Here is a 21,731-nt window from a genome sequence, read left to right as displayed (position 1 = left end):
GGGACTGAACAACGGGAGCTCACCCCATTGTGGGGATTCGAACTGTCAACCTTCTGATCGGCAAGTCCTAGGCTCTGTGGTTTAACTCACAGTGCCACCTGTGTCCCCAAGGGCAGAATAAAAAAGTTTAGATAAAGTAAATGTGACAATAAAGTCACACATACCCAATCTGCTCCAGTGGGTCCCCCAAACATCTGCAGAAGTTTTGTGGGGTGTAGAGGGTGCTGCAGGAGAAAGAAGAGGAAGGGGAAATCCTCTTTGTGCTAATGGAAGTCTATTGCACAAGTGTGAAATTGTTCAAACAGAGCAGAGTGTTACAGCTGTGCAGAATTGTCCAAACTGTCTGCAGCGCAACGATTTGAATCCAGGACTCCTAACACACCATAAACAACTAGATCACCTTAGTTTTCATAGCTAACTTTTTACTCCTAACTCATTAATAATAATAAGTAATAATTTTATTCTTTATACCACACCCATCTGGCCGGGTTGCCCCAGGCACTCTGGGTGGCTGGTTTCCTAACCCATAATAAAATATAATAAAACATCAAACATTAAAAACTTCCTGATACAGGGCTGCCTTCAGACGTCTTTTGAAAGTTGCAAAGTTATTTATCTTCTTGACCTCTGATGGGAGGGCGTTCCACAGGGAGGGTGACACCGGTGAGAAGGCCCTCTGCCTGATTCCCTGTAATTTCACCTCTTAACTAAACCAAGACACCTCCCTGTGCTATTTTCTGGGGGTGCATTTTACCCTGACTGGAGTACTAGGACCTTATGAAAAGAGACAATTCATAAAGATGCCAAGCACATAGTAGGAATGAACTTCTTCTACCCCACAGCATTGGATGTCTCTGATCCTATTTCCAGGATCAAAGGTAAGCTATGGTAGTTCCAGATAGCTAGTTTTCCTCTCATATATAGTTGCTTGCCATGCTTATCTAATCTGTACGCTGCCTAGCAGGAATAAAGCAAATGTTGACACAAAATTCAGGAAAGCAAATACTATCCTAATTTTTCATGATTTCAAACTTACCTCTTTATGTTTTCCCCAGTCAAATGTTTTTTAAAAAACAGTTTAAAAACCTCGTGGAGAGAGAATTTTCATGTATTTTTAAAACTGGAATCCCAATATTTATGTAACTTTAATGGCACTCGTCACAAGAGGACAGTTCTATTTCTAAGCAAAAAACAATTACACTAATTTATGACCAATTTTACAACAAAGTATTTACAAACCAATGAAGTTTGTGATGACCTCTGACCAAAGCTTTATAGGAAATTTTAAGAGGATTTTGGTAATACTTCAGGAGGCAATTCAAGAAAAAGTAAAGTAACTCACAAGAAAGGTTTACTAAGGCTGCAGCCCAATACTCATTCAGATCTGGGAGTAAGCCCCATATAACTAAATGGTATTACTTTTGAGCCTGCAGCACATCCTGTACATTTTAAAGGCTTAAGATTTTAAGCAACTCTGGATTTAAACCTAAGAATTTAGCAATCTCTCTTTTAGAAACCTACAGAAGGACATGTAGGTTAAATACATGGTACTGTGGTAATACGTGGGTATAATTTTAGCACAGGCAATAATGAAACAGCAATACAAAATACAATACTATATTGTTAAATTGTTATTAAATTGTTACTAGAGAGTTAAGCATGATGACAATTCAACAGAAAATATGAGGACGCTTTTATAAATGTTGTAAATAATAACCAACCAAAAATGTTACAAAAATGTAACATAAAATCCTAGTTTCACTGATGTTAAAAGATTTCTCTTCCTCATTCCTTCTCAACTTCCAGTTGCAGAAAAAGTTGATAACCCAGCAGATGCTGCAATTACATGGAACCCAGACCAGTAGCACAGCCAACACAATTGTGTTGTTTTTAGTATATAATTACTTTGAAACCCTGATCAGACATTATTTAGGCAGCTCTTAAACAAGCAAGGTCACAAAATTATTTAATTGAATTGTTCAATTGTTCTCTTGTCTGTGTGGACAACTTGTAGTACATCTGCGGTTAAGACTTGTGCCAGAAAGGTAAACTGTGGTTTTCCTGTATTTTACTACCACCCCAAAACTTTGCTACTACTTTTTCTACTAAATACCTGCACCAGGTAAGTTGCTGCTTCAAGTTTTCCAATTTTAAAGCTATGTATCTCCAAGTCAGGCATCTCAAGGGGGGAGGGGGTGCTGCTGTTGTCAAATACTTTAAAAAGAAAGAAAGAAAGAAACCCTGTACATGTTTAAGTAGATGTGTCAGTACTGTAATTCTATTATACAAGCAAAGAAAATGTAAGACAGCCTCTCATTCATACAGGACAAATAGCTGTGCCAAAAGCACAAATTACACCTAATTACAGGGTATAACTCTGTCATCTCTCTTTTTATAACCTAGCCGTTTACACACTTTGATTTTTGACTTCCATTTGGGTTTATTAACATCAAAGCTTTGTCATCACTTATCTGTTTCCACAGAATTTTTACTTGAGGCAATAAAGAATAAAAACTTCTTTGCATTCCAGCTTTTCGGATGCAAGAATAGTTTAGTCTGCATTGTTCTTATGATGTTTTATACAAAGGTTTTAATAACCATGTTGTTAAATTTATTGCCCTTGGCAGAGAAGTCTTAAAATACACTATAATTTAACCTACTGTTGTATTAAATACATTAGTACAGTACTCTGAAATTATATTCTTATTGTTAATACTATTTTCATAAACATGACTATGTGTGTAATTAATGAAGATTTGAATGGGAGTATAATGGACAGTTTAATTTTAGAAGATTTATAGGCTTTTGTCAATACTAAATGCCAAGACATTGCTCATGTTCTTCTGTCAGATGTGGGAGCAATAATGTGGAATTGTATTTAAGGATGGTGGCTCAAATGGATCAAACTTCTACTCAGCAGGCACTTTCCCAGTCCTGGGTCAGTTCCCTGCCTGTGACTTTAAAAAAGTCAACAGCATTTAGTGAACAGTGCTCCTCTGTGGGTAGATCTCAGCTGCCTTAAGAGGAGCATTTTTAAATTATTATTTTTGAAAACAGAACAAGGGAAAGGCAGGGTGAATTAAAAATGGAATTAAATGGAATTAAATAAAATTAAACAAATGGAAAATATATCAATAATGCTACTAGGAATGGAAAACCATAGTCGGTAATAGAAAACCATAATAACCATATAACGCATATTTTAAGTTAAACATATAAGTCAATATAAGCCCTCCAGATGTCAAGCTATGGATCCACAAAAAACTGATGTCTATAGGAAATATGTCCAATGCAGCCAGAATCCTGAGGTCCTTGTGTAGTAGAGGAATTTTAGCTTTACAAGAAGGCTTATTCAAAACAGTACACATTATAACACACTCAGGATGGATGGAATGGTCTAAATTCCCAGTTGCTCAAAGGAGGAACAAAACAGCATAATGCCAGAATATGTTCAGGTTTCTACTACTTTGAAATTTTACTGCGCTTATTACTAATACACAATGCCATCATAAACCTAAAGCTTGAGCTAAAAATAGCCCTTGCAGCTGGTATGCCAATACCTTTATTGCTGCACAGCAGGATACCTGGTCTACCTTCCCAACTTTACAGGAGATTTCTAGTAAATAGCTGTCAACAAGCCTGTGCATGACTGAAGTCAAATTACTAATAGTATGGGAATAAGTGTTTGAACTCTCTGCCAACAAAATATCATGTATCTAATCTAAGGAGGAATTACAGGCCCCAAGACTGCTATTATTTTATTAGCCATACCACCTTCATTTTGATCTGTTCCAGTAATTTTGTTTTGTTTGAACCTACTTGTCAGGGGTATCTTTCGTTGCCATTTAAAATGCACTACATTTTATCCCCTAGAGAAGTTGTGACTCTGTTCTGACATTTCTGGGTTTTAGAAAGGTCTGATTTGTTTCCAGCATATATAAAGACTTATTGTCATCAATTACATGAAACAGATTACCAACTCTCCATCATAGCTAACTAAACATTCTCAAAGTGGTAGATATAATTTAATGACTACTGATTCCAAAGCATATGTTTATTTTAAAGTGCTGACATTTTAAATGTGTTGTGGGAGGAGGGGTTATTGGCCTGTTGTTCTTCTTAATTTTATTATGTATTTTGTGGTTTTTATTTTGTAATTTTATGTGAACTGTCCTGAGCTCTATGGATAAAGGGCAGTATACAAATTTAATAAATAATAATTATTATAATAACACCACTTAGAAAAACAAAACAACTGTGATGGGCTAAATCTAGTAAATGATGATTTACTAGATTTGTTGGTGGCTTTTTACAAAGGCAATCTCAAAGTGACTTAGCATGATAAAATGCTACAGATAAAGCTACACCAGTTGAAAAATACAACAGCTAACAGTTCAGCTGAATACTGTGTCATTTCCAGGCAGCATTACAGTGGTACCTCGGGTTACATATGCTTCAGGTTACATACGTTTCAGGTTACAGACTCCGCTAACCCAGAAATAGTGCTTCAGGTTAAGAACTTTGCTTCAGGATGAGAACGGAAATCATGCTCCGGCGGCGCAGCAGCAGCAGGAGGCCCCATTAGCTAAAGTGGTGCTTCAGGTTAAGAACAGTTTCAGGTTAAGAACGGACCTCTGGAACGAATTAAGTAATTAACCCGAGGTACCACTGTAATGTCTTTTACTGCATGTAGCTATTCCTGCAAAATACTGTGTCTGTAAATGGTGGGGCTGGGGAACCTCACACCTTAGGGCCAGATGCATCCCTCCAGACCTTTCTTATCTGGCCCTCAGGCCCCTCTCCCTCAGGCCATTCTCCCTCCCCAGTTTTCCCCCTTCAGTGGCTTCGCTGTGTACCTTCCTCAAGTGCTGCTGCCCGCATGGAACATGTCCATGAACTGAGATAACGGTCTCTTGCATGAACACGTGGAGGATGGAGATGTGAGTGCATGCAGAAACCTCCAATTTCTGCATGGCTGAAAGGTAATCTTCTCTAAGAATGTAAGAACCACATCCATTGGTCTGTGTTCTTCTACCCATGTCTTACCTGTTTTTGCCTGTGCTCATGCCCACCAGCAGCACACATCCCCCAAAAGCTGACCATGAGTTAAAGTGGCCCTTGAGCCACACAGGTTTCCCCACCGCTGCTGTATAGGCTATCCAACTCTTAGAAACTTCAGCACACTCTCGTGTCTTTGATTGATGGATGGGAAGAAAGAAAGAAAGAATCAGAACGCCTGCTTGAGGGGTGACCTAAGCACTAAAAATCAACTTGAGATGTGCCACAGTCTTCTGTAAGCGCATTTACTGGAAAGCGTTTGGAATGGTCTGGAACACACTGCCACATGGCTAAATAAAGTGAATCACATGGAAATACCGATGTACCTCCCTTTACATTTGCAGCACTCTTTTAGAGCAGTTGTACTTAGGACAAACACCACCACATGAACCACATAATGAGATTGGAAAACTGAAAATTAACACCAAGGCTAATAATGCACAGAAGCTACCCCCTGGATAGTTTAGTCCTGTCAAAGGCAACTATGGGGTGTGGCGTTCATCTCGCTTCAGGCCAAGGGAGCCAGCATTTGTCCATAGACAGCTTTCCGGGTCACGTGGCCAACATGACTAAACCGCTTCTGGCACAATGGACTGCCGTTATGGAAGCCAGAGCGCACAGAAATGCTGTTTACCTTCCCGCCGCAGTGGTACCTATTTATTTACTTGCACTGGTATGCTTTCAAACTGCTAGGTTGGCAGAAGCTGGAACAGAGCAACGGGAGCTCACCCTGTTGGGTGGATTTGAACTGCCGACCTTCCAATCAGCAAGCCTAAGAGGCTCAGTGGTTCATACTACAGAGCCACCTGCGTCTCCTTAGCACAAAGTACTCAAGTGGGACCCTTAGTAACATGCTTCAGCCCCCTGACTCTCCTCTTGTCAGTTATTAAGCACAACAGCCCTTTGGCTGCTTCTTAGAGCCCAAACTCACATTCCGAATCCTTTCTACGGCAAAGATAAGCTGAGCCTGAAAAGATTTTTGCAGGTTGGAAGGAACTGAGCACTATAAATGTGCCCTTGGTGTGCGCATGTCCTTAAACCCAAAAGCTTTCTCCAGCACATGTTATTTCTGAATTAAGTCTTCAAGAGGCAATCTAACTCCTTACTGCTATGAAAACCTTTCTTTGACTTCTCTCCTTGGGCTTATGTATGCCCGAATACCATGCTTTATCACCAAAGTAGGCACATCACAGAGCTAATTCCAACTGAACTGACATACAACAGAAAGATTAACCATACAAGTATAGAGGAGGAATAATCATATATACACCAGTTAGGAACATTCTGTATCCATTAACATTAAATATTTAAGCATTCAATATTTAGGGTGATTCTGCATCCCTCTGGAAGCCTGTAGGATACAGTCCACAATGTTCAATAGGTCCCCTGGCCCTCCAGGGAGGCCTTTTGGGCGGAGTACAGGGGGAAGGAGAGGAAAGGAAACGAAGCAGAAATTGTACAGTATTGCCTCTGTTCATGCACCATTGGCTACAACATAATGTACCGTAACTAATTGTATAATGCACACAATCTTATTTTAAGTGTTGTTTATGTGAATATATGGACCCTGGAACACCTGCCAATTAATTAGTGTCTATGAGAATTAATTAGCCACAGGAAAATTGATGCCTGGCAATGCAGTTATGCTGTTTATGCCATATTTTATAATTTAGACAAAATGCTTCCCCGCCCCCAATTACCTAGATTCCTGCTAATTGATCTGTCAACACTTACGGAAACTAAAGGTATTGCATTTGTTGACAGAAAGAACAGGAGTTGTCTTACAAACAACAGCCATCAACACCATCCTCCTTTGGTCATACAGTATATTTTAAAGACACTGTTGCATAAATGCAAATGATGCTTAGGATTTCCATAATTAATCTCACATAGGAAAAGTAATGAATGTCCGTAACAAAGCAGATTAGAGAAAAGCAAGTATATAAGAGGGTACTGGATATTTTCCAGAACCCTAATTGAAATATTAACACAAAGCATGGATCCACTATATTTTCAGAGTCAAAGTTTCAAGATATTTATATCCTGCTTTCAAAAAGTTGTAAGTGATACTATGTTGTGAAACAAGTGCACACCCCTAAGTAAAATCCATTTCTAAATTTAAACATAACATTATGGCCTTACAGATTCCGTACTTGCTATATTATTGACTGTTTTGGTCACTCAACATGACAATGTCTGTATGTCACTAATGCAAAGCATGATACTTGGGATATATTTAATACCCAAGTTATTTAAACTTCTTCAGGGATACATGATACTTAAAGAGCTTCTTTAACATGTTTTAATACAGAATAAAAGCAGCATGGGGAGTTCCTAGCTTGATTATAACATATAATAAAAAGACTTTCCAGGAAAGATTTGTAAAATCTTGTTAGGGGTTTGGGGGTTTAAAAGACAGTGAAGTAAGACAAGACATGCTGACCTCAGGGTTGTGATATCATTTGAGAAAAATATTACACACAAAAATACATAACATAGGCCATAATAGTAATGACTACATTGCTTTCCTGTTCTGCATAATACGAAAAGGGAAAAAATATCCACTGCAAGATGCTTAAGGCTACAATCCGATACATATTAACTAAACTCAATGGGGCTTAGTTCTAAGTACACATGCTTAGCAATGTATAATACGAAAACTATAGTACTGTAATTAGGTATATTTTATACCCACTTATCACCATCATACAATTTGCACACATATTTAGAATCTCTGGTTCATTTTAAGCAGAACCTTGTACAAATTCAAGTTGTTTTTATATTCTGGGACAGAGATTAAAATAGGAACTCTAGACTTTTCCCACATAAGCTCATACAACTGAGCCAGCTGGTAGAAGCTCCTGGCAGAGCATCAAGCACTTATGTATACTTCTTGCAAACAGGTTCTCCAATTCTTGATATTGTGAAACTTGATAATGCTCTAAGCCATAATATATGCAGGAAAGAAATCAATTTGAACAATGAATACTGTTTAATTACATAATTTGAAGACTTGTTGATTAAATTAAATGTTCTAACAGCAATCCTTCTGTAGGTGACTTTATTACCAGAGATTGTTGCAGGCTATAACTTCATGAAATGATGCTGTTTACTCATCAGTTTTTCAGTGAATAATTCGATTTTTCATCTATGAATGATCTTGTGGCAAAATTATTATGTCAGGCACTGTACCTTGCTTTGTTAAATGAGCTTGTTAATTTCACAATTTTAATTGTGTTTAATTGTTTGTAAACTGATGGTGTTATAGTGGTCTAATAAATAATAATACAGATAGTTGGTTGGCATCTGTCTTTTTCAGGAGACAAAGGAGGAGTGAGCATTTGGAGGCGAAGTCAAACTATTGGAAGGTTATAGTGCCTGCTGTGACTGTAAGGACCGATACAGGAGAGACATGTTTTGTTGCAGCTGGGGTAGATGAATGTGTCCAGTTGTGCTGCTGGCATTTCTTCTCTCTGTGCTCCTCCCAGTGATCATTCCTCCTCTGGTCAATGCTATGGATACACAACCTGATTGTCTGTCTGCAGGCACTGTGGTTGTCTGCAAGGGATTCCCACATGGTGGGATTGATGTTGCCAGTCTTCATGTCACATTTGCAGACATCTTTCTAACACAGAGCTGGTCTGCCAACAGGCCTGGAGCCAGCTCCCCATAATGTAGGTAACAAGAGAATGTTCTGCCTCTAACATCCTCCCGTAGTTCCCGTAATAAAGATACATATAGCAAAAACAACAAAACAATTTCCTGCTATAATATGTACATCATCTGTCTTTATCTTCTTGTATTTCATCTTTCAAGGGAGCTTTCCCAAACCTGATATTTTGGACATGGACTGAGGAATAAAGACGGGAATTAGAAGGAAAGTTGATCAGTTCTAGAACTGAAGGTAACTTGGCCACCAACTCCTACTCAGCCCCCACTGAGAATGGCTCTGTTCCAAGCCTGCAAGCACAACTCAATGTATAGGATACTATTTGTTATGCACACCACCCCCTAGATAGGACTTAATAAAGGTATAGTCTACCCATTACAATACCTCATTAACAGTACAGTTAAATTATTGGTAATTTCTATAATACTTTCAATGCATAAAGTGCTCTATGATTTTTAAAGCATTTGTCTGAACTGCAAGCCCATCTAGACAATCACTTTGCTTTAAAAAATAAAATAAAAAATGAAGCAATTTTGAAGACTCCAAAGCTAAGGTTTTTGCATCCAGAGAATAAATCTAGAGAAAGGACCAAAGACTAGTTTGATTTAGAAGCTGAAGTTAATACACAGAATTTAGAAGGGCCATTAAATGCAAAAACAAATCACTGTACCAAAGAACTGGCTGAGCTCAAGGCTTAAGATCACAAAAGTAAACCCATGAAGACAAGACATTCCAAGCCCAACTTGGTTAATGAGAGGAGCATGCTGTGTAGTGGCATGTTAATGCAGAGGATTGCAAGCTGTCTGAAAATAAACATTAAGTCAAAGCCAACAACAGATGTTTGACAGAAGTGACCCATCTCAAAATCTTCTGCAGTACATTACTGTGACTCCGATATTGGAAATACAGTGCTAAAGATAAACAAGTATGAAGTATCACTATGTCTGGCATCCAACAACACTGGAAAATGACTGTGCTAATTGCTACGCAGAGTCCACACAGAAGAAAAAGCTTTTTATTTTGAGCACTGCAGAAATTTGATGTACTACCTTCATCCTAAATTCTAAAACAGGAAATATCCAGAGCACGGGAAAGAAATGGAGGGCGACTGAAATTATTCACAATTTGAATAACTGAAAGTTACTGTATTTTAAATTAAATGTGGAGAATTACAAGAGTCACTACATTTTAACAAAAGTTTAGTTTCAGAGGTGGACAACACAAAAGTCTAAGCAACATGACATATATATGGATTAGTACTGTACATTTCAAGTGTTCAGAATGGTTTGTGCACAATAAAACAGTAATCCTTACTAGAGACCTAAGGCCGCAAAGTTTCCTCATATTGTAAATTTGTGAGTGGGTGGGAAATAGCAGCTCTCTTAAGGCCTGCTAGGCAATTTGTAGTTAAAAGTCTGAACCAGGGACTTCCCTTCATTCTATCCTCAGTCGTTATGCTACACCAGTTCTATTATTATTGGGTGTCTAGAAATAGACACAATGCTTCCTATTTGGATCTGGAGACTCTCTGTACTCACCAGGAGACATAAGGTTTATCCTATTTCACTTCTCCTAAGAAACAAAGCATTGATATTTGGAATGAAAGTAACCCCAGACAGCAACCACGTAATTCCCATGGCCTTTTAAGGACAGAGATGGACATAAAGGGTGTTTTGTAAGTAACTTCTTTTTGAAATCATGAATGTCCTTATTTGTTTTTAAAACATATGGCTTCCTACATGATGCAATTCAGACAGCATAGTTGAGCATTTTACTTGTGAAATATTTTTTTTCTGAATGAGTAAATATATATTAATCTTACAGGAACCAATTCAGTACATTTTTATGTAAACAAAGTTAAGCATCAGGTGAGAGCTACACAGATAACACAAGCTCCTAACTTTTTACACACTGACATTCTGGCATAGTGCAAATGGGAAAAAATATTGTCCACTAGAATATACCGTATAAGTCTAGGCTTTTTTCCTAAAAAATAATGTCAAAAAGTAGGGGGCGTCTTATACACTGATATATCTCCCCCCTTTTCCTTAAATCTGAGTCCCCAAAGATAGGGAACATCTTATACATGGGGGCATCTTATAGATGGAAAAATACGGTATGTTATACTAGAGAAGCACAAGCTAAAGTTATGCCAGTACAATATAAACTAAAGGAAATGAACTATTTGATACTTTGATGTATGTTTAGTGACTAAACTTTAGCTTCATACAGCTGAACAATGAATGCCCTAGTGATAAAATCTTATACATGACTGCTCAGAAGTAACTTCCATCAGCCCAATGGAACTTAAAATACATATAGCAGCATTATGGAAAATTAAACATCACAAGTTGATGTAAACCAGTTACAATTAATTGATTGTAAGACTGAAAACAGATGTTTATTCATCCACAGGTACTGCCAGTGACTAACACCTTTGTTATCCTATAATAACAAATATCCTATAATAATATCCTATAATAAATATCCTATAATAATTGAGAGCTAGTATGGTGTAGTGGTTAAGAGCGGTAGTCTCGTAATCTGGGGAACCGGGTTCGTGTCTCCGCTCCTCCACATGCAGCTGCTGGGTGCCCTTGGGCCAGTCACACTTCTCTGAAGTCTCTCAGCCCCACTCACCTCACAGAGTGTTTGTTGTGGGGGAGGAAGGGAAAGGAGAATGTTAGCCGCTTTGAGCCACTCCCTTAAAGGGAGTGAAAGGCGGGATATCAAATCCAAACTCCTCCTCCTCTTCTTCTTCTTCTTCTTCTTCTTCTTCTTCTACATGCTATTAAGCAGAAGCAAGTACACTTCCTCCTGTCAGGTTTACTTACAACAATAGCATTGTAAATACTGACTTACTCACTTAAAGTGAAATGTAATTGTGCTCCTCATATATTGCTGCCAATTAACTTCCATATATCTTCCTTCACATCTTTTGTCAAGCCATTTTATTATTATTTTATGCGAAAAATTAGTATACCACTTAACTACAACTGTCTCTAGGTGGTGTACAAGAAATATAAAATCAGACTTCAGTTTTAAAGCCCGCTAGAATAAAAAAGTATTCAGTGGGCTCAAGATATACAGCCTGTGTGACTAGAACTGGAAGGGAGTTCCACAAAATTCGGCCCACAATACTGGACACAGAAATCCTGGTCGATATATAAGACACGAGTAACAAGGACTTTCACAAAGACCTCAGTGATCTGGCATTAAAAATCATTGAGGGCCTAATTTGTCAGAGACATTATAAATTTATAAAAGATCCTTGAACCTGGCCCTGTGCAAGCTTTTGAACACCCGAGTTATGTGCTGCGAATAGCATATCCCCATCAGCGGTCTAACTGCAGTATTTTGTACCAACTGGAGCATCTGAAATAGGTCCAAGGGTAGCCACACATAAAGCACCTTGCAATAATCAAGGCCTGACATTACGAATGCATGAATCACGATGGTAAATCAATCTCTGTCCAAGAATGGTCACAGTACCATAGCTGGCAAATGAACTCCTAGTCACTGAACCTACCTAAGCTTCCTGTGACAATTATGGATCCAGGAGCTCCGAACCTGTTCTTTCATAGGGAGAGCAACCCCATCCATTAACAGGCAACGGGTTGATCTCCCAGACACAGAAACCACCAACCCAGAGTCCCTCCATCTTCCCAGGGTTCAAGCTCAGTTTAACTGCCCTTTACTTTCAGAGGACACCAACTTCTGATTCAAACCTACCCACCCTTCCTAAAGTATTTCTCTTAACACAGCACAACAGCACTGCTTCATATTCAAACTCCAAGAATCCGTACAGTACTGGAAAGCCAGCAAGCATTGCATTTATTTTCTAGATACTGTAAGCCATTCTCCCCCTCACCCCACATCCACATATAACCACTTCCTTGAGTTTTCCTCTTTTTTTTTTACTCCGCCTTTAGGTATCGGCGCTGCAACTCAAAACTATAAAACTGCCCTCAGTGGGGTTGGTTTGTCTGTCCGTCTGTTTGTTTTGCCTTAATGTATAATGTTTTACAATTTTTCATGTGCTGTAAGCCGCCCAGCCAGATGGGCGGGGCATAAATATTATTATTATTATTACTTACACCATCATATCCATGTATCACATTGTCTCCCCCATGACAAAAGTGCCAATGGACTCCCTTAGACCTCTGAAGCACAAAAAACCCAGCAGCAATAAATGAGTCAACAGCACTTGGGCAAACAACTCTATTTTATGCCTCTATATTCAGCCTTGCGGAACTGATTTTTAAAAAACCCTTTTCACTGTTGTGTTACTGTGCTTATTCTGTGTCTATTATTATTATTAATAATAATATTATTATTATTAAGCTCTAGGTGATCCCCACTGGTTGAAACCGTCCCTTTTACAGTTGCTGGTTGCCAAAGAATTGATGCTTTTGAATTATGGTGCTGGAGGAGACTCTTGAGAGTCCCATGGACTGCAAGAAGATCAAACCTCTCCATTCTGAAGGAAATCAGCCCTGAGTGCTCACTGGAAGGACAGATCCTGAAGCTGAGGCTCCAATACTCTGGCCACCTCATAGAAGAGAAGACTCCCTGGAAAAGACCCTGATGTTGGGAAAGATGGAGGGCACAAGGAGAAGGGGACGACAGAGGACGAGATGGTTGGACAGTGTTCTCGAAGCTACTAACATGTGTTTGACCAAACTGGGGGTGGCAGTGGAAGACAGAAGTGCCTGGCGTGCTCTGGTCCATGGGGTCACGAAGAGTCGGACACGACTAAAGGACTAAACAACAACAACAAAATCCCTGCCTCTAAAGATGACAGGTCATGAGACTCTTGGGTTTCCCAGAGCTTAAGCCCCAACGAGGCGTGCCAAGTATTGAAGGCGGGCCCCTTTTGTTCTTGCTGCGACAGGACTGACGCGGCCCCCATCTGAAACGCCACGCCGCCCGGGCACACGCTGCCGTGAGAGGCGGGTTATGAATATTTCCCATTCGATGGAAGGCAGGGAGCCGCGCAAACCGCCCGGAAACCAACCAAGGAACAGGGAATAGGGTTGGGCAAGCGCGCTGGCTTCGGCCCCCGAGGCTCCCGCTGTTTTTTCCACGCCGAGGAAAGGGAGGAAGGCCGGCAGCGGCTCCTCGTCTCCTACCTGAGCCAGGACTGTCAGGAAGCCGCCGCTCCCGCCCTGCCCGCTCCATCCTCCGCCAAAGCCCACGAGCGCGCCGCCTCCGACCAGAGCGGCAGTGGCAAGCCAGGGGCCCGCCCGGGGCCTGTGGGCCCGCAGAGTACCCAGCACCGGCGCCCCGCCGCGCCTCACGTATCCCCGGGAAACAACCGCCCAAACGGTTCTCCAGGCCGCCGCCATTTTCCCGGAAGTAGCAAGAGCGCCGCGAGCGCCTATCAGGAACTATAGACTTTTCAAGAGGTAGATTCGTACGCTGCTGCTGCTGCTTCCGGGATGATGTTGATGATTTCCCCTGCCCCGCCGCTCCTTCACACGTATAATTATTTATTTATACATACATACATACATACATACATACATACCCCGCCTATATTTATTTACTTCCCCAGTCACTCTGGGCGGCTTCCAATCCAGTGTTAAAAACAATACAGCATTAAATATTAAAAACTTCCCTAAACAGGGCTGCCTTCAGATGTCTTCCTGGGGAAAATTGCAGCAACTGTTATCCTTTTTGCATGAAGAATGTGTGTGTTTTTAAGCAGAACTTAAAATATTTGATAGCGTCTTTATGCAAACTAATGGAGCCCATGGCTTCTTCTGCATGCGACTTAAGTGGTAGCTTTGGATTGGAAGCAGGTCTGAAAGGGCACTCTCATCAAAATGACATTGGCTGCCGTCTTTGGGGAGAGTGGCTGACTGCAAACCCGCAGCTTTAACAGCAATATATTAATAATGGACTGTTGCCATAAACTTCCCTCCCAAATCTGCAACTTTCATTATGGGTGGAGATTGTGGAATTGGAACCGGCAATGCAATTCTTACTTTCTAAAATCTAAACTCATTCCCCCGCCCTCACAAACACAAAATAAGATCTGAAGCACAGAGAGTAAGAACGTCCATCCCCGCTTTTGTTCTTTTTCATTTTTGGTTGGGCACCTCGATCTCAAACGACGCCGCTCTTTTAGGGTATCTTCTCCGTTGTGTCCTAGGAAAGGCAGAAAAAGAAACCCGCGAAAAGGAACTTGGAAGTTCTGCCTCATCATTAAACTGCCATTCTGAACTTTTGCTATGTCTACAAACGATTCCAGCTGTTAAGAACGAAGGCTCGCCCTCTCTCTCCCTCCCTCTCTCTCTGCGCACGCGCGATTTCCATTGGGAAAAGAGATCGTGTGAAGCCTGCGCGTGGGTGGTGGGAGAGGTGGTAGTGCTGAAGTCGCGGGGTTGCTCTGTCATCCGCTCCGCTCCTCTTTTCTTTCCCATTCAGTTTTGGTGTTGGGAGAACCAGAGACAGACTGGCCTAAATCAGGGGTGTCACATTGTTATTTCAGAGTACCTTAAAGTTTGAGCCGGGGTTATGCATTCCCATACTGTGTTTTTGCCTCAGATCTGATGTTGGCTATTGTATCTATGTGTGTATGTATGTTGGATGTAGATACAATAGCCAACATGATCAGAACTGAGGCGAAAACACAGTATGGGAATTGCAGGGGGATCTTATGATTATTACTAGTATCTATATTATTATGATTATTATATTTGTATACTGTACTGCCCTTCATCTGGGACCAGCCTCCATTGTAGGCATGAATCCACAGCCTTAGCCCTGCCAGGTTTGGGGGTAGCAGGTTGTCTCCCACCCTAATTCAGTATTTTCCTGAAACCCCAACTTCTTGTAGGGACTCAGACCTATCACTCCTTCCTTTCCATTTGCTTTGGTGCCCAGCATGTCTACACACCCCACTTTACTAATAGAGGGAGTGATGCTCCTGTGAATTAATGCTTTCGTCAGCCTTAAATTGCATCTCCCAGTTTCATAACATTATAATTACATCAAATTATATTACTCACATTGCACTTTAAGATTTCAGAGTCCCTAATAAATACTTCTGCTTTTTAAGAGATAAAATTAGCTTTGCTAATCTTGACATGTTTTATTTGCACCCTTGAGGGCAATTTCTCTCTTTCTCGCTTTATGTGTGGCATATTGTGGAAGGTCTTTTAAATATAATATAAATCAGTTTCCTTTCTCATAGTGTAGTGCACCTTCTCGGTCCCTTCCAATGGGAATTGCACAGATACCACTTTCAGTGAATTGTGTCAAAAGGCTGCAGACCTCACAGAACATACACAGAAGTAGATTTAACCCATCTACAATTATCCAGAACTATGAGCACCCATGTAGAATTAAAACAACACTGTACTTATTCTCAGCCACTTTGGTATCAAAGCAGTTGGCGGGTGGCGTTGTGGGTTAAACCACAGAGCCTAGGACTTGCCGATCAGAAGGTCGGCGGTTCGAATCTCTGTGAAGGGGTGAGCTCCCGTTGCTCGGTCCCTGCTCCTGCCAACCTAGCAGTTCAAAAGTACGTCAAAGTGCAAGTAGATAAATAGGTACACCTCCGGCAGGAAGCTAAACGGCGTTTCCGTGTGCTGCTCTGGTTCGCCAGAAGCGGCTTAGTCATGCTGGCCACATGACCCGGAAGCTGTACGCCGGCTCCCTCGGCCAATAAAGCAAGATGAGCGCCGCAACCCCAGAGTCGGTCACGAATGGACCTAATGGTCAGGGGTCCCTTTACCTTTATAATATGCTTATCTGTTTTAAAAATAAGGGCGCAATCGGAAAAGAAGCAGAAGATGTGAGTTGAAGTTCCAGCAGGAGGAAATAACATGCCCCTGCTCACCACTGGCATGCAGGCTAAAGAGAATCCAGAGCTAGTGTGAAGTGGTGCCATTGTAGGGGTTGTGGTTGTATTCCAGACTATGAGATATTTCCAGAGTATGAGATACCGTGTAAGTGTTCTTCTGTCCTGTGCTGCCCATGTCTGACCTATAACTCCACCTCGTTTTCCCATTTCACCAGTGCACTTTTGACAGTGCAGCACTCCAGTGTTAGGGACACGAGTGACGCTGTGGTCTAAACCACTGAGCCTCTTGGGCTTGCCAATCAGAAGGTCGGCAGTTCAAATCCCCATGTTGGGGTGAGCTCCCATTGCTCTGTCCCAGCTCCTGCCAACCTAGCAGTTTGAAAGCACACTAGTGCAAGTAGACAAATAGGTACTGCTGCAGCAGGAAGCTAAACGGTGTTTCCATGCGCTCTAGCTTCCATCATGGAAGCTCTAGCTTCCGTTGCACCAAAAGCAGTTTAGTCATGCTGGCCACCTGACCCAGAAAACTGTATGGAAAAACGCTGGCTCCCTCAGCCTGAGAGCGAGATGAGCGTCGCAACCTCATATTCGCCTTTCACTGGACTTAACCGTCCAGGGGTTCTTTACCTTTACCTTTTACTCCAGTGTTGCATTTGAGCTGTTGCACTGGTGTATCTGCCAGTATGAAAGCACAGGAGGGGCTTCCACCATAGCCCATAATCCATAGCCCCACAGCCCATATACTGTAAATTCATTACAGGATTGTGTTCACAGTGGCGTAGCGTGGGGGGTGCAGAGGGGTCGGCCGCACCGGGCGCAACATCTGGGGGTTAGGGTTAGGGGGCGCAAATCCACGGGTTAGGGGGCGCAAATTACTTGCCTTGCCCCGGGTGCTGACAACCCACGCTACGCCACTGTGTGTTCATAATTTATTTTGTACCTTTCTTGCATCTAGGCCAGGGGTAGGCAAACTAAGGCCCGGAGGACAGATGCGGCCCAATCGCCTTCTCATTCCAGCCTATGGATGGTCCAGGAATCAGTGTGTTTTTACATGAGTAGCATGTGTGCTTTTATTTAAAATGTATCTCTGGGTTATTTGTGGGGCATAGGAATTCGTTCATTTTTTCTCTCCAAACTATAGTTTGGCCCACCACATGGTCTGAGGGATGGTGGACTGGCTCACGGCTGAAAAGGTTTGCTGAACCCTGATCTAGGCATTAATTGAGTCCATATTATCCATATTCAAATATGGGGGTATTGGTTTTGTTTTTTTAGTAATATGAAATGTACTTTGTGTTTTTATGTTGTGTTTTTATGTTGTAAACTGCCCTGTAACATTCGAACAAAGGGTGGTACAACAACAACAACAACAACAATTAAAAATTACAGTGGACGCTCAGGTTGTGAACGTGATCCATGCAGGATGCACGTTCGCAAAATGCAGCGTTCACAACCCGCAGAGGTGCATCTGCGACGCATGGGTTGCAATTCAGCGCTTCTGCACATGCGCAACCACTGAAACTGGGAAGTAACCCGTTCCGGTACTTCTGGGTTTCGGCGGTCCGTAACCCAAAAAAACACAATATGAAGCGCCTGTAACCTAAGGTATGCCTGTATTTAGAAATACAATGTCCACTGTTTTCTAGTTAAATCACCCCCTGCAATGCCCACCATACAATAAAAACTTAGATGTTTTTTCTTGATGACATAATAGTAATCAGCAACTGATAATAGCCCATATACTGGAAGCTGCCACTCTGTTCACAATTCTAATAAGACATATGACAGTAATTCAAAGGACAGTAATTCAAACAGAAAAATGGCTCTTTCCTGTGCTGCAAACCATACTGACAATATTCACAAATTCCAAAGAAAATTACGATTAGGGAATTGATAAGTAAGAGTTCCTTGTGTCGTTTGCAGAAGCAGCCTTAAAAATAAACAGTGGTGGTACAGAAAGGTTTCTAATTAATGGCTCAGTGGGCCATAAAGCTGTGTTTCCTTTTCTCCCAAATTGCCATTCCTCCTTCTCCTGGATCGTATCACTGTGCAAACTTAGCAAGCCCCAAATCATTGTGAGGAGGAATAGCATTTCCAAGTTTTAAAACTATTTTTAAAACCTGTCCAGGTTCTACCCTCCTCCCTTGCAGCTGTATAAACTTCCCTAGCCAAAAATAACATGATGTTTGATTAATTGAGATGTCCGTGTGTAATAAAATCAAGGGGGTATTCCTGTATCTGGGCTATATAAAACTTAGTTCTTATCTTCCATCTAGTCCTTTCTTCTCAGAAACCTTTCAACTTTATTCATCGCTGACCCTCCACCAAGATGACACCAGCAATGTGGGACTGTGTTGGGTTTAATTAGTAGTAGAACAGCAGCCAGCAACTAAAGAACCCAACAGCAACAATGCTTAAGGTGTAGGAATAAATGGGTCTGAGTATTCTTAGCCTACCTCCAAGTAAATTCGTACTGGTACTCTACTGAAAATGTCTCCATATACTCCAACTTTTCTCCAAAATAGGGACTGACTGACTATCTATCTATCTATCTATCTATCTATCTATCTATCTATCTATCATCTATCATCTATCTATCATCCATCCATCCATCTATCTATCTATCTATCTATCTATCTATCTATCTATCTATATCATCTATCCAAATTAAACTTTAAAAACTTCTCTAGAGAAGGCTGCTGTCAGATGTCTAAAGGTTGTATAGTTACTTATCTCCTTGGTTTGGGGGTTGCATAACTCTATACTGTACACTCCAACATTTCTCAGATGAAAATAGGGGAAAGAGAGACATTCCAGGATCAAATAAGAAACTGGGATGGTGTCTGTCAATCCAGGAGTGTCCCTGAAAAATAAGGACACTTGGAGGGTCTGGTCTCCTACTTATATATTTTGGTTTATTAATTTAACAGAAATATCTTTTGGTCATGTCACAACTTTTTAGCACTCCTCATTTCATGAAAGTTGAAAAATTCAACATGTCTTAATTAGTTATGTCTCCATGCATATACACAGGATGCACAAGAATAATGAATTATAATAGGAAAGTGGCAAGGTGGACCTGACTCTCATAGGATACTGAACCTGTGGCCCATATTGGTTTGCATCTCTTGTCCAATTAGCACAAGGATTTACCTTTGCTCAGTGGGACTTCTCCCCCCCCCCATGCATCCCCTAATCTGTCCTGGGGTTTACTCCAAACCCCTGGAGCAGATATGGTGAGAGTGCATGTTGTGTGTGTATGGGAAGTTATCTTGTGCAAAGACAAATCTTTGTGCTAATGGAGCAAGGGCATTGTTGGACTACAACTCTTGGCACCCTAACCACTGCCCATGCTGGCTGGGGCTGGTGGGACTTGGAGTAGAACATCTGGAGGGCCACCAGTTCCCCCACCCTGTCATAAATAAGTGGCAAGGTTTGCACAGGAACAGCCCTCGTCCTGACTCATCTGCGGGCTTGCTGCTTATAAACACGTCTGCAGTTTATGAGCACAATCCAAAGAATATTCAACCAGCCTTAATTGCACCTTGTTCACAGACCCAAGATGTGCCTATGGAGGCTTCCCTACCAATGTAAAAGGCAGCTTCAGATAAATGGCTTCCCTGATGAGGTTTTCCTTCCAGAAGCATGGGAAGAAAGGGTTAACCCTCTCTTCACTTCCTGCAATCCCAGTAGTGATCAGTCCCCCCAGTGGCTGATATGTGCATTTTTAAAAAGTGCACATGAAATGCAAAGGTGCATTTAGTGTCTCTTCTAGTTTGGTCTTCATTACTATGTTGTTTGTAAGTATTTCCAAAGAGGCTGCTCAGGAGGCCATTGCAAAGAGCAAGCTCAGAACCTTAAATGCTAAATTATTCCACTGCACTCATTATACATTCCACACTGGGTGTTAGTCTACATTTTAATACCTGAGATTACTCAGCATTAACTATCTTTTCTGATTACTGTACTCATATATTCCTACCTCATTATGCAGCAAAGACTCAGCAATTTCATTGAAACGTGTTTCCATACAATGTGCTAAGAATCATGGCGATATTGTGATCTCAGAACTGAACTGAGATCTCCCCCAAATAACAATTACGAGCCCAATATTAAGCACACTTATGTGGAGGTTCAGCCAGTCCAAACCATACGCTTTCTGCTTTCAGCCCCTCCCTCTCTTCCTCCAATACTCCATTTTACTTCAAATGGGAGGGGGTTTCAGGGTGGTCTGAACCTCCTCTTACTTTCAGATAATATGTGGTGAGCTAGTTCCACCCCTTGCCGCAGCCATGCCCAGCACTTTTGACACATTTGGAAATGGGCTGTATGCATGTGCAGCTTCTTCTCACATATGCTGAATGCATGGATAGTGGCAACGTGCCTTCCAGATGCAGTGGCTCATGCAACAAACAACTCTCCCCTCCAATCTGAACCCCCTAAGTTTGCTTAGGACCACAGGTCTTGGCAGTAAATCTAACCCCAAAGGGTTACAGTCCTATGCTTACTTGAGAATGGCTTCCATTTAACTGAATGAGACTACAGGACTAAGCTCTTTCTTGGGAGTAAGTTTCATTGAAACTAATGAGACCTGCCTCCAAATAAAAATGGTTTGTGCTGGTAAACTCTTTCAAGCGGACTAGTTTGCCGCAGTGGCGTAGCGTGGGTTGTCAGCACCCGGGGCAAGGCAAGTAATTTGCGCCCCCTAACCCGTGGATTTGCGCCCCCTAACCCCCAGATGTTGCGCCCGGCCCCCCCTGCACCCCCACGCTACGCCACTGGTTTGCCGTGTTCATTTGCAAAGATTCCCCCCTTACAAAAAAGCAAAACACTTGCAAGGGTCCCTTCCAACTCTACAATTCTCTGATTCTGTTCTGAGGCTGAAATAGAAGTAACGAATTATGCATTTTTCAGAGCCTTTCGTTACGAGTTTCTACAGCTTCCTTAGAAAATAACAGTTGTTGGGAAAGGATAGAATCTCTAAAGTGAAAACCAATAATGTATGTCAGAGAAATGTAGGCTAGGATACAGTACCCTGACACCCCATTTTCTATCTGTGAAGAGTTCTTCCTATCATCTATCTATCATCTATATCTATCTATCTATCTATCTATCTATCTATCTATCTATCTATCTATCTATCATCTATCTATCTATATCATCTATCTATATCATCTATCTATCATCTAT

The 21,731-nt window shown here is 41.3% G+C and overlaps 1 protein-coding gene across 1 annotated transcript in view; it reads right to left on the bottom strand.

Moving 5' to 3' along the window:
* MICU2 (mitochondrial calcium uptake 2) overlaps window positions 1-14,108 on the bottom strand; it is a 70,038-nt gene extending 55,930 nt beyond the window's left edge. Inside the window, exon 1 of the mRNA XM_083737018.1 lies at window positions 13,861-14,108. Within this exon, the coding sequence (XP_083593144.1) occupies window positions 13,861-14,076 (216 nt within the window). The 5' untranslated portion in view covers window positions 14,077-14,108. The remainder of the gene's footprint in view (window positions 1-13,860) is intronic.
* Between the last annotated feature and the right edge of the window lie 7,623 nt (window positions 14,109-21,731).

Source organism: Podarcis gaigeae, assembly GCF_964106915.1.
Source record: "Podarcis gaigeae genome assembly, chromosome: 4".
NCBI classification, from domain to species: Eukaryota; Metazoa; Chordata; class Lepidosauria; order Squamata; family Lacertidae; genus Podarcis; species Podarcis gaigeae.
Note: the sequence above shows the minus strand (reverse complement) of the source record. Positions and strands in the feature narration are given on the sequence as shown.